This window comes from Leguminivora glycinivorella, chromosome 10, assembly GCF_023078275.1.
Source record: "Leguminivora glycinivorella isolate SPB_JAAS2020 chromosome 10, LegGlyc_1.1, whole genome shotgun sequence".
Taxonomy (NCBI): domain Eukaryota; kingdom Metazoa; phylum Arthropoda; class Insecta; order Lepidoptera; family Tortricidae; genus Leguminivora; species Leguminivora glycinivorella.
This window is the reverse complement of record NC_062980.1, coordinates 23,040,499-23,054,428: the sequence shown is the minus strand read 5'-3', so window position 1 is coordinate 23,054,428 and position 13,930 is coordinate 23,040,499. Positions and strand designations below refer to the sequence as shown.

At 38.4% G+C, this 13,930-nt stretch overlaps 2 protein-coding genes across 4 annotated transcripts in view; one reads left to right on the top strand and one right to left on the bottom strand.

Annotated features, from left to right (window-relative positions):
- The window catches only part of LOC125230145 (unconventional myosin ID), a 99,925-nt gene extending 97,867 nt beyond the window's left edge, over positions 1-2,058 (bottom strand). The window contains exon 1 of the mRNA XM_048135183.1: positions 1,809-2,058. Coding sequence (XP_047991140.1) covers positions 1,809-1,897 — 89 coding nt within the window. The 5' untranslated portion in view covers positions 1,898-2,058. The remainder of the gene's footprint in view (positions 1-1,808) is intronic.
- LOC125230144 (forkhead box protein J2-like) lies at positions 920-12,893 on the top strand. 3 transcript variants are annotated; one of them, XM_048135181.1, is made up of 7 exons: positions 920-1,339; positions 2,589-2,819; positions 7,968-8,091; positions 9,037-9,183; positions 9,786-9,960; positions 10,557-10,631; positions 12,347-12,893. In XM_048135181.1, the coding sequence occupies exons 2-7, from the start codon at positions 2,629-2,631 to the stop codon at positions 12,538-12,540; spliced, it is 906 nt and encodes a 301-aa protein (XP_047991138.1). In that variant the 5' UTR covers positions 920-1,339; positions 2,589-2,628; the 3' UTR covers positions 12,541-12,893. The 3 variants fall into 3 exon arrangements, with proteins under 3 accessions (XP_047991138.1, XP_047991137.1, XP_047991136.1); XM_048135180.1 differs by lacking the exon at positions 920-1,339 and adding an exon at positions 2,171-2,511; XM_048135179.1 differs by lacking the exon at positions 920-1,339 and having other exon boundaries at positions 2,172-2,819.
- The last annotated feature ends 1,037 nt before the right edge of the window (positions 12,894-13,930 follow it).

Here is a 13,930-nt window from a genome sequence, read left to right as displayed (position 1 = left end):
TGTGAAACAACAATATTATTTTACATCACTTACAGTCAACCAATTGGAACCCTAGGCCACTCTACGACCATGTCAAAATGAAAAGCAGTAAGAGGATTCTTACAATCTGATTTATAATGTCACTATGACATAGTTCTACAGTGGCCTATGGTTCCAATTGGTGGACTGTACCTAATGAAATAACAATTCTTCATGAATAACATATAAATATATTAATGCAGAGTTTATTCATGTGGCCGGGGCAAGGTCGCCAGGTCGCCAGAATAAATGAGTACTATCGTACAGTATGGCCACTCCTGCTCTCTGCTGAAAATTCATAAATATCTGTACATTTCTTCACCTTAACTCGTAGCAATTAGGTGAAATAATGTTCACATATTCATGAACTCGATTGTACAAATGAAAAAAAATTGGGCAAAAATTCTTGTTGTTTCCCTACGTAGTTGCATAGTTGCCATGTAATATTTTCTCTTATTATTTTCATTCCAGATTAAGGTGTATGTTTTACTTGATTTTGGCTACCTTAGGCTGTCTTCTGCTGCTGACAAAGACTCAAGAAGTCAAGACAAAAGTTAAAATCAAATATTTCACTTCACTGTTTTATTACTTACAGTAAGGGACACATAATAAACCCCATTGTTTAGGAATACAAAAGGAATGTAAAATATAGCCATTGAAAACAGAATGTTGTTTAGAAGTATTTTATAAATGGTATTCTTTACCTTTGTCTATGAAAATAAAAACATAACCAGATTCACATTTTATTATTGGTATTGATGATATGTGAGAAATAATAAAATTTGATTTTAAACATTACAATATTTTATAATATGTCTCAGAAAAATTTTACATCAATCTTTGTTTGCTCATAAGTGACCACAAAATTTGTTTAGTTATATGGCCAGCTACATAAATATGTACACACCTGTATTCAATTTTGAGCCTTCCTCCCCTTTAACCTCCTGGGGTTTGATGTCCTAATATTAGGACAAAATACCTACTATGAAATTTGAATCTACGTTAAATGGAATTGATTTGCTTTTGTTTTGATCCATTCGATTTTCAAACAAAAGAAATTCAGCCCTGTTTTTTAGTACCATTGATTCAAATTTGATTGTCAATTTTTTTGTATGGTGGGCTGCCAGAGGATAATATGTTCCATATGTATAGATATTTATAGACATAACTGTAGACTTTGTTGGCCATGAACTGAGATTAACATTCAAACAAAAAGATTTAAAGCCATCAATCCAATTACATACATTAGTAAAGGTGTTCCTGCAAGCATGTCAAATACAGAACAAGGACAAAACAAGGAAAACTATTGAAACTACAATAGGTACCTAGTATGTTACCTATTATGTGAGTAATTTAATAATTTTAATAAATTCATGAAGTCCTGTGACTGGGTACCCTGGTTACGTGTGGTATTTTTCATGCAGGTAAATTTTATCTCTGAATTATTTATATAATTTTTACGGTTTTATATTAGTTGTTTGTGTTTTTTGTAAGTTTTGTCCTTCAATAGGTATTCATAAACTATAAAATGATTATCAGCTGTTCAAATATTGATTTACTTGCGAGGAATAATGCTGTAGCAAAGGCTTTTCCCTCCGATAGTTCATGTCACGAAGGTCAAACAACGGCTAACTAAACACAAGAACGTGCGCTAAAAGTGGAACACCATACAGTTTTATAAATTACAACGCAGTCGGTATTATTCCATGCATAACCCGCATCGTTTATTTCGGAGGACTCGACCGAGGAATCCCACGCACGGCGCCGAAACATAAAAAAGACACACTTACCTCAAATGCAAATTCTCAATAAACTTGTCAGCAGTCAAATTGTCCAAGAGTACGAAGTCGGACACGCCGACTTCGGGTTGACTTGCCATGGTCACAAACACACTTTAAAATCCACTGGAAAAGTCAATATTAATTCTCATAGAAAAGTTTCTTTCTTTGCGTATAATTTGTCAACAAACCGTTAAAATTCAACGAACCGAGAGGCGACCTTCCACCTCCGACATTTCATTCAAACTGACAGCTTTTTAAATAATTTTGACACTGGCAACTTTCCAATGTTACCAGCATCCAAATGAAATGTCTATAATCTTCTAAAAAATATATGTTGAAATACCTATTCTTTATTTAGTTAATTTTTACAAATAATTTATTATTTTTAGTTTAATTACTTATGTATAGGGATAAAAATTCTATAATCCATAAGCAGTAAAAAAAGAAGGAAGAATGATGACCGCCGCCGCCATTTTCCTTGTTGTAGGCGCCTCAAATGTCATAATAATTTCAGAAAATTAATTTTATTTCATTTTGTATGTTATTTTCAATGATTAATTAACACCTTCAACTATAATTTGTTGTCGTTGCATTTTCCTTGAGCTGTGCGTCTCCCCGGAGTTCATCGTTAAAGTATTCTGTAACATCGTAATTTCAAGGATCCGCGATTTTGGTGTTCTACAATGAAATGTGGGGATCCTCTTCGTAAAAGGTAGCGAGCGTGAGTTACGCCCACGCAGGGACTTGTTGGGTGTAGTGTGACCTAAACGGTGTGGTTTTCTTTGTTAGGAATGGGTAGTGAAGTGTAGTGGAGTGCAGTGAATGGACAATGAGCGACTCGCCAGGAGTGGAATGGCTGCCGGCGTACAGCCCGGGCCCGCCGCGGCACAGCCCGCTGGGGCCCATCCCGCGCTTCCTGTTCGAGGGCGTGCAGCCGCTGGGACTGCAGGAGAACAACAACAAGGAGGCAGACCAGAAGGAGAACGCGAACAAGATCAAGCACGCCAAACCCGCCTACAGGTACACATAGTTTTGCCTCTTGACGCCTAAACGTTTCGTTCCTCTTAGGTTCTTACTAACAATGAAACAGCTGATTGATATTAGTTCACGTAAAAGCTTGTTAAACTTTTCACACTCCACTGGAGTCCAGAACAGTTTCCAAACTATCCAAAACCAAGGTCTTTTTAGAGTTCCTGGTTTGTGATGAAGCTAACAAGTCCAGAAAGGCTAAAAGGTTTTGTTCCAAAGTTTCCTGTACTGTAACAATATATAATAAATAATTTTGATTCCAGTATTTCCAACTTATGTTTATAGTTACGAAATATATTTTTTTGTCATGTGGAGGAAAAGTAATTAAACTTCATATTTGCCCTTATTCTCAACACATAAAGCGCAGAGGCCTTCTCTATAGGTGTAATGGCATTAATTCCATAATAATTAGTCATAAGAGTCAAGTAATGGGTAGGTGTAGCATTACATCATGTGCCTGTGTTGTTTTCCTTCAGACTGCTAATCTAACAGTGCTTCCTAGAACTACAGCTTATGACTAAGTAAATCCTTCGTTTCACTTACTAAATGACAAACACAAATCATATATTTGCCAAAACAGATATAAGGTACAGCATGGACATTTTGACTGGGGGACAAATGCAACTGATCCTTTTTTTTTTTCATGTTTTACAAAGTTTGCATTATTAATTAGAGTGTCCACTGGTTATATATGGCCTGTGGGTTCAGTGGATTTGTGTGGAGCTTAACTGAATAGTGTAATCATGGAAAAAATGGATCAGTTACAATGGCCCCCCAGTCAGGATTTGCTCCGCTGTACCTTAGTAATGCTTTTGCAATTATTGCAGATAAGCTTATATTGTGGGCCCAAATTTCAATTTATTTCAATTTATTTATTCACAGATAAGCTTACAGTTAACACCAAGCGCTTAAAAGTTAGATTATTACATAATAATATTTATATACAAACAAGTCACTTTATACAATACTAAATTACATGTCAATACATTAGAAACTACAACAATTAAACATTATAAACAAACAAGCAAATAAAATATCAATAATAAGTAATGTCAAAAAAAAAAAAAAAAAAACTTCATACTAATCCATAAAGTAAACTAAAACTAATATATAGGTACATTCATTACATTCTATTCAAAAATTCATTAATACATTTCATAATTTGGTAAGGTGGATCAAAAAAAATATCGGCATCGGGTAGCTGCAGATGCATGTCATTTAAAAGAGCAATAGCTCTTGCAGAGGGAGCGTTTGCGGCCCAGCGCGTGCGCGTCGACGGACACGCGAACAGGCGCCGGCGCCGCCGCGACACCACCGCCCCGCCCTCCCCTTCCACTCCGAGCCGGCGAGGGGCGGCACAGACAAACCTATCCGTGCTAGCGCAGTCGGGTTAGATACTTGGTTGCACAGTAGCTTATAAAAATGCCCCAGGAGCAACATTTTCCTCCGCAACTCTAGTGTATCCAACCCGACCATGCCGCTGACGAACAAAGAAGGATAGAGATAAGGGTAAAACCCAAACTTCCTCTTGTAAAGGAAACGAGCAAATTTCCTCTGGATTTTCTCTATCATGAGGATATACTTGCTCTCGTGTGGGTCCCAGACACAAGCCCCAAATTCGAGTTTGCTGCGAACGTATGCACTGTACAGTAACAGCGAAACACGAGTGTCACTGAACTGGCTTGATACCCTCATGATAAATCCGAGGACCCTATTCGCCTTTTTACATATATTGGTGACATGCGTTCTAAAGTTGAGTCTCGTGTCCAAGGTCAGTCCCAGGTCAGTTATTTCGTCAACACGATCCAACACGGTCTCTTTAATGTTATATTGTTTGACAAGAGGCACCCGACTTCTAGAGAACGCTATAACTTTACACTTTGAGGTATTGAAGTGTAATTGATTGGTCTCACTCCACTCGGCCACTGCGTCAATGTCACGCTGTAACGACACCTGATCAGACGTATTCTCTATTCCCAAAAATAGCTTCAGATCGTCAGCGAACAATAGACAACCCGCAGATCGTACCACTCCCGGCAAGTCGTTGATCATTATCGTAAATAATGTAGGGCCGAGAGTGCTGCCTTGACTTACGCCTGATCGAGTAAAGAATGGTCCGGATTTGTACCCTCCACACTCAACGTACTGATTTCTATCTCGGAGGTAACTAGATAAAAATTTCAGTAAGTGTGGCGTAAAACCCAAAGCGCCACATTTCTGAAGCAGGATGTCATTATTTACCAAATCGAATGCCTTTCTGAAGTCAAAATAAGCCGCATCAACCTGGCGACCTGCATCTAGCTCATTTCTGACATAGTCCACAAAGTTGACATGGTTGGTGACAGTAGACCGAGCACGACGAAATCCGTGCTGACTGTCATTCAACCAACATTGTATCTGCTGGCTGATGCGGCCTTCTATGATTGACTCAAACAATTTGGCGAAACACGGCAGCACAGCTATGGGTCTATAATTCGACACTTCACGACCCGAACCACCCTTAGAAACGGGAGTCACCCTAGAGACCTTCCAACAGGCTGGATACTGCCCCTTTTTTAAACTTATGTTGAAAATGTGTAAAAGTGCACTGTCAAGTACTGAAATACAGTCTTTCACAAGAAAAGAAGGTATATCGTCAGGTCCAGCCGCAGCTCGCACTTTTATACGTCTTGCTGCTTTTCGTATGTCTGTAGCATCAACATTTTCCAGGGACACACGCGCAGCGCTAACTGGAGGGCCAGGAGATCCCTGTGCCGCTAGCTCGTAATTCAAGAGTGGAATGTCCCCTTGAAACACTGAGGCGAAGTACTCCGCAAACGAGTCAGCTGCTTCTTGCCCCGATACAGTTTCCCCCCTGTAGAGAAACTCAGTGTCACAACGTCTGTCTTTACTTTTACTAGCAACATACTTCCAAAATTTACTAGGATCGTCAGTAATGTCTCTCTCAATACCCCGTAGATAATTTCGGTACGAATTATCAATTAAGGTCTTTACATGCGTCCGATAATATCTAAACATTTCCAGATTAAAAAGCTCTCCTTTCTCTCTGTACCTTTTTAAGTGGAAATGCTTAAACTTGATGTTTTTAATTATATCATTAGTGAACCAGGTAGATGCAGCCTAGATGCAGCCAAAACTAGATGCAGCCTGTATTTTAGGTACTAAATAAATAGATTAAAGCAAAGAATTATATTTAAATAGAAGAAATAATGTGAATCTATTAGTAAAAGGGCCGAGCCTGTTTCATTTTATACTGACTTGAGTTTTTATGCTGTAAATATATTTCATCTACTTTTTACTTTAACTATAAATCTAATCTAAACTATTACAATTAATAGTATAAAGTAGATGAAATATATTTACACTTAAAATGAATCCAATACCTTAACTCATGGATAAACATGGATGTATGACAATATTTACAGCAGGACCTCTTTAAGAGGGCTTTCGCGTGAAAAACATTGAAATCGCAACCGAGCGCTTGATCATACCGTGTGTGGTATCAAATTAAAGGGCTTCGTGAGTAGTTTACAAATATATATCACATTATAGGACTTTTTCAACTTGGTCTAACAAAATATGAGAAAATGTCCAATAGTGCTAATAATTGTACCCGTGAAGGCTCGTTTTCAAAAAATTGCCAAAAATAAATAACAGCAATTTATAATCACTAAGGCATAACAGCAATTTGAGTAAACATTGCAGATTCATTAAATACAAAAATTATTTCAATGTGATGTAGATTTTCAAAGAAATTGTCACTTAATTTTAGGTAATTTCTGATAAAAATTGATTTCGTCTTAGCCTCGTTTACTCTTTTTTAAAACCTTTCAATAAAAATGTAGTCTGAGTAGTTTGTAGTACAGGGTATACGAATTATAAATTTACCTGTTTTAGTAATCAAAATTGTCCAAATTTTACAAATAAGATCGACTAATTTAGCTCTATATGTGAGTTTTTCTAAACGCGCTTTAGAGAAAAAATCAAAATTAATTTAGTGACTTGGTTTTCAAAAATCCAGTCTTATAAAAATCAAGATAATAAGATGCTCTAACTGAAATTTGAATTAAATAAATCTATTGGATAACGGAAAGTGTAGTATTTCACTGACTAAAACTATCAATTTTACATTATTTTGACGTTTTTTTTGAAAGCAGCCTTAATCGGAACCCTGAAAATTTTACCTCTGTTTGGATTAGTGGAGCGTTCGGATTATAGTATACATATAAACAGGTTATTTTGTATGAAAGTAAACAAATAATATTGTAAAATTTAAATATGTATTCATCTTTAAATATAATATTTATTAAATTTTGTTTGAAAACTCCAATACTTTGTGGGGTAGTATTTTATGACAAATAAAAAGCTTGGATTCGTTATTCTCGTAAAATTCGAGGAAATTCAGGATTCAAGGGAAGAAGTGTGTTCTGATTAAAGAGGCCCTGCTGTACCTAGTCTTTAGGGAATCCCCTCCACAAAAGATATTCATGAATATTTAAGATATCTTTAGTGATAAAAATGACAATGCCAATGGTTCCAATTAAAATAATAATAACTGAGCCTATATACTTCAGTCTTTCCACTGCTGGCCACAGGCCTCTCATGCATGAGAGGACTCAGGCTATGGTTCCCACACTAGCCTAAAAGTGGATTGGAGACTTCACATACAACTTTGAATTTCTAACAGATATATACAGATTTCCTTGTGATGTTTTTCCTTCTAGTGGTAAATGTGAAAATTCATTGGTATTTTATTTATTTGCATTCCAAAAAACTCATTGGTATGAGAGAGGATTTGAAGTTGTAATCTTCTGATTGAAAGTCAAGTGTCAGTTCCACTTGGCTACCACAGCTTGATTCCAATTAAATAAATTATTTTCTGAAGTATAGAATCCCCCGCCCCCCATCAATAATAGGAAAAATTTGCACTTTACTATTTCTATCTAATGACATATATGTACATGTCATATATCTTAGTTACTTAGTACAATGGTTGTGACGTGTCAGTGAGACATAGCGAATCTAACTCCACCCCCAAAAAAGTTTAAACAAGAGGGCACCAAAACTATATCTCGCTCTACCCTGATCTAGTGCGCGGGCCGGCGCTGTCTGAAGCTAACTGATCCCTCATCGTTTCAGCTACGCCAGCATGATCCGCCTAGCCATCAGCAGCTCGCCCAACGGGAAGATGACCCTCAACGAGATATACACATACATCTGCAATGCTTTCCCTTACTACAGGGAAGCTGGGAAAGGATGGATGGTAAGACTTCTTCTTTTACATGTAATTGTAATGCATTCATTTATCTTCAATTCAATAAAATTTAAATATGATACAGAGGAGAATGAATGCAGAATAAATTGCAAAACCTGAAAATTTTAGTATCCTTCTATAATTTAGGATGTAAAAAGTGACTCAAGTTAGACTGGTCCAGGTTTGAGATGGACTTTGGACAGTTTGGACACTATCACATTCGTTTTTGAAATAGTTTGTATAGAATAGAATATTTCTTATTCATGAATACAGATAAGACAAGTTACACATTATAACCGAAACGGAAGGAATGAAGTGCCTCAAAATGGTCTCATCTCAGCATGTTGCTCGTGACTTTCAGCACTGATCTTCTGATGAGATCACCAATTGCGTAAGAATCGCGGAAGGTAACAGACAGAAGAAAAACATAAATACTAGCAATACCATGTACAAGTATGGTTAACTACAAGTGTGAGAGAGAGACACACGATCAATTGATCATGATCACCTATCAATTGGCATAGAAAACACAGTGTCACACATCTCATACTTGCTTACTGCTAGCCTTTCTCCGCAGACGTTTAGTCTGGTTGCCTTTGGCATAGGCCTCTCCCATATTTCTCCATGTTTCTCTGTCTAGAGCTTGTCTTCTCCACAAGGCTCCAGCTACCTTTCTGAATTCATTTTCCCATCTCATTTTTTGTCCGCCATTCTTCCTTTTGCCATCTCTTGGGTACCATGATGTTATGTCCTTAGACCATTTTTCTCTTTTATCTCGGAGCATGTGGCCAGTCCATTTCCATTTTAGTCGCTTCATTGTCTGATTTACGTCAGTTATCTTTGTTCTTTATCTAATGGTATCCAACTTTATTCTATCTTTAAGTTTTATATGCAACCTCATAGTTTATTTTAAATATTCTATATGAGCTTTTACATAAACAATTGTAATTTCAGAACTCCATCAGGCACAATTTGTCACTGAACAAATGCTTCATGAAGGTGGCTCGCAGTAAAGACGACCCGGGCAAAGGGTCCTACTGGGCTATGGACAGTAGTTATAAATTGTCTGAGGTCACTCCGCGGCGGCGGAGATCGTTACGGGTAAGTATTATGGTATATTTACTCTTATTTTTACAAAATATGCCTTTTGTTAGGTGTTGCTTAACTTTAAACTTAAAAAAAAATGTCTTAAATAAAAAACACCTGCATTTCTATTAGTGTTGTTGGTGTTCGTATGCTTAATGGTCCCCAACAGTTTGGGCTTCAACAGTTGGGGTCGCGCCGCGTCGCCTGGGGGCGTGTCTTACGTCACAGCTAGGATACTGGCGATCAAATATATGAAAGAGGCGCGTTCCTAGCACACATTATAAGCTCGTGTATGTGAACGCGTACCATGCTTGTTGAGTGAAATATGACAGGTCGACTGTTCGCGTTTTTGACAGGCGGTAACTGTGAGGTTACCGAGAGGGGGTGTTCGGCACTTTCAGCGGGGAGCGGGAGTGGCCATACTGTACGATAGTACTCTTTATTATACTGTGCTTACGTCCTTCCTATAGAAAATGTGCTGAGGAGACGTTTTTTATTTAAATTACACTCAGACGGCGTGGCGCTGACGTCCGTTTCGCGTCTTAAGACATGTCTACCGTATGCGTCGCCTGTGTGTTGATAGTTCCTTACAGTGTCGATAAAACATTGTCGTGTAGATGGCGCCGTACAGTCCGGAGTGCAGCAGCAACAGCAGCGGCGAGGCGGCGGGGGTGGGGGCGGGGGTGGGGGGAGCGCTGGCGCCCGACGCCGCGCCCACGCCGCCCGCCACGCCCACCGACCCCGCGCCCGACCACACCAAGCTGGGCGCCGCGCCCCAGCCACAGACCACAGGTAGTACTCTACACCGTGCAGGGTTCACACGGCCGCACGCCTCGCGAGGCAGTGTCTCGCGCGCAAAACGTCCGTGACGCCGTGCTCACGCGCGCACGTTCGCCTCGCCCGAACAAATTTGCTCGGCAAAATGGCGACCCTCGGTCAGCTGTTCAAAATAATCTGCACATAGTTATTCCCGTGGCACGTAATTCGTGGATTTCGCATTTTCTTAAAAAAAAAAAGTAAATCATTCACGATTCGAGGCAACAAATATATTTTCGCGCAAATTTGCTCCGACTAGGCAAACGTAAGCACGGACGTTTTGTGCGCGAGACATGCGGTCAGTGTGAACCTGGCTAATCAATGAAACCAAACCTTTTTCTCAAATAATGAATATTTTTTCAAATACGTAAACACGATTTTCATTCATTAAAAATCAAGGGAAAATTTTTCGAGATCATTTTCGCGTAGCAGCTCGAGATCTGGTAGCGGCCTACACTGAACTACTATTTAAATACACTCTGTAATAACACGGACATTCTTTACTTTATGCACGTCGATTATAGAGCGACCATCTTAAAAATATCAGAATAAAATTAAATGTTTATTTTCAGAATCGAGTCATACAGACGACGCGTTAACGGCGCTCATGAACGAGGAGCTAATATCAGACGTGGACATAAGTGAAGGTAATGTTCATTCATATTTTAGATGTTATAAGCTAACGCTATACGCTAGCTTGTATTGTATGTGTTGTATGTATAAGCTAACGCACTAAACTCACCAAAAACAAGTAAGCAGTGTGCTGAAATGAACAAAAACTAGTCTCTCCCGTGTAGAGATGGGCCGAATATTCGGTATTCGGCATATTCGGCAAGTTTTTCAATGTTCATATTCGGCCGAATAATTCGGCGGGTTGCATTGCCGAATATTTATCGAATAAACAAAGTATTAACTAATGAAGATCTTACGTATTCCATTGGATAATAAGCTCCTATTTTAGTAGCTTTTTAAGGAACTACTAAAAAGAGATCATTACCTATGCGTCAAAATATAAATACAATTGTTTTGTAAAAAAGTTGAAAAAACCGTAGTTTAAGAGTTGAGAGTTGTTGTAACTAAGTTTTTCTTATCCACTAAATCATAAGAACATATGTAACCGTTATCAATCATTTAATAGTTTTAATCTTAACATCCGCTTTCTAAATATGGCGTAACCGAATATTCGGCCGAATGTTCGGTTCGGTAAGAGCTGAACCGAATATTCGTATTCGGCAAAGTCCATAATCGGCCCATCTCTACTCCCGTGTAAATAACTTATAGTTCATCGTTCAGCGACAAACTATAACGCCGTGGCTTGCGTGGGCGACGGTCGCGCGATGGTCGCGCGACGGCGATGCGACGCATACGAAATCAAACCTTATCGATGTGGAAGTATGAGACGCGACGGCGACGGTCGCGCGACCGTCGCCCACGCAAGACAAAGGCGTACCTCACTCGCGCTATCATCGTGTGACGTGTCTCTTGTATTTACATGGGAACAACTATCGTTTGTTCATTTCTATCGGCGATTGCATGAGCCATGAGGCTTACTATGTAGTAGTAGTAGTAATACACTTTATTGTACAAAGATAAGAACACACACAGTAAAGAAAAAAAGAACACACACATCATTTGTACAAAGGCGAACTTATCCCATTAAGGGATTTCTTCCAGTTAACCTTAGAGCAGTTAAAGGAGAATTGGAGATGGTAGACGTTCCTAAGCTAAACCTATACCTAACCTACAAACTACAGCAATATAGACGTTATATCATATAAATAAATACGTTATACATAATTATAATACAGTTTTATGACTACCCTACATACATACACTACATACATACACATTCTATGTATACAACATTTTGGGATGAATTGTCATAATATCTCGGGATGACGCTAGGGAGAAGAGCTAGTATATGTTTAGAAATTTAGTTTTCACCACACCAGCTGATAAAGGCTTACTTTGCTATTAGAAAACAGATAGCAAAATTGCATTTTATCCACAAGTGCAAAGTGATTTTATACAAATTTTAACTTGATATCTTGAGCTGGCTGGTAGAGATTACCTGTAAATGATGATTTTGAATTATAAATATTGAATAAATTGTTAGATTTGATTTAGTTTGATGTTTTGTAGTCAGTATTTTGTTCGTGTTGTTGGTGTGGTGAAAAATTTTGTACTTTACAAGGGGGCAAAGTTGTTGTCACGTGCCAATATTGAATCCCGAGCGAGCGAAAGATTCCAATATTGAACCGCGAGCGTAGCGAGTGGTTAAAAAGTGGAATCTTGAGCGTTGCGAGGATTTCAAGGCACGAAGATTAAAAATAAGTATTAAACATGGATGTGTTGTTGACAGAGCGGTCATGGTGCTCGGGCGGAAGACGGCACGTGTGCGCGACGCAGCTCACGTCGCTCACCGACGACTACGGCAACTTCGTCGTCTCCCACCACTGCGACTGCCCCCCCGACGACCCGCTCCCCGCCACCCCACAGACCCCACAGACCCCCCACGCGCCCCACAGCCCGCTCTACTGGCCCGCCGACTTATAACACCCCGTCGCCTGAACCCGCCCCACAGGTGAGATCTGTCTAACCACATCTGTGAATGCGGCTGGGGAATAATCATTTATTATGACGCGAGGCGAAACAGTGAGGTTAGGAAGACAAGGCGCTATCATATTTTTCACGTAAACCCAAGAATTTTGAAACTATTGTAGAAAGATCCTCTCGTATTTACTAAAGATCTAGTATTACAAGTATCAAGTAATTACGAAGAGGGAATAAGGGCCGGTTGCAACAACTAGTGATGTGCAAGTTGCGGAAACTTTCCAGAAAAAATTTAAATTTTATGAAAAATTCACGAAACTCACGAAAAATAAATGGAATTTAAATTTATGAAATGGAAAGTTTCCATCCATACAATTGTCCGAAGTTTTCCTATGTGAAAATTTCAGAATTTTTGGAAACTTTCCATCAGTACATCAAATCGTCTGTCACCGTTAAAGCGTTCGTTAAATTTTGTTTTATGGAAGGTTCCAGAGACGTCTGCTGACGATGATGTGTATGTCAAATGAGGTTGATGCGACTGGCCCTAAATGATGAAATTATTTAACACGTTCGCTGCGGTTCCGAGTCAAAAGTTCCCTTGTACAAAATATGGGAAATTACGAGTTGAAATTGCTACAGCGAAGGTTGAATAATGTGACCATTGCATTTTCCGAATTGCCCGAATGCACTTCGCGACGAATGCTACAGATTTAAATGCATTAAAAAGATAAGATAGCGCCCTGCTCTTAACAGTAATCTATATCTAAAATACTTGAGGAAACGCAAGTATCGCCAACTTGCATATGGATACTGATTATCAAATGCATTGATTGCAACGTTTTTATATCGATAACTAAAAGTGAATGAAAATGACTTACTGTAATTTTACTGTTGTAATTCTCATTGTATTTTTAACATGAGATAAAAAATGTATGCCTCAAATATTAGTTTAATAAAAGAATCATGGAATTATTACTAATCTACTTAAATGTCAGTATTTTACTAAAATATGTTGATTTTTAATATTTTACTGACTTTTTTATAGGTATTTTTTAACGATATTATTTACCTCATTGTAACCCTTATTAAAATAATGTAAGGTCTATATTAGTTCAGGAGCGACTAATATTTGAGACAAACCGATTTATATAACTATTGGCTAGATTAAAATATTTGTTGATCAAATATATGCCAATAACATTTGGAAAGTATTTTACTCGATAGCGTTAATACATGTTGACATTAACGCGATTGCCAGTAGCATAGGATACCACGCTCTCGACTGCATAATACATGGTGTAATATGAGGACATCGAATATTTTTTACCACGAATTTCTGAGGCCAAAAGAAACAAAAAGTTTTATGTAAGTTTCAGCAAGTTTTGTAAAAAAA

Coding starts and splice junctions, on each gene's coding strand:
- LOC125230144 (XM_048135181.1), top strand. CDS start 2,629: ATGAGCGACTCGCCAGGAGTGGAATGGCTGCCGGCGTACAGCCCGGGC. Junction 9,961..10,556: donor GCCCCAGCCACAGACCACAG/GTAGTACTCTAC, acceptor GTTTATTTTCAG/AATCGAGTCATACAGACGAC. Junction 10,632..12,346: donor AGACGTGGACATAAGTGAAG/GTAATGTTCATT, acceptor TGTTGTTGACAG/AGCGGTCATGGTGCTCGGGC.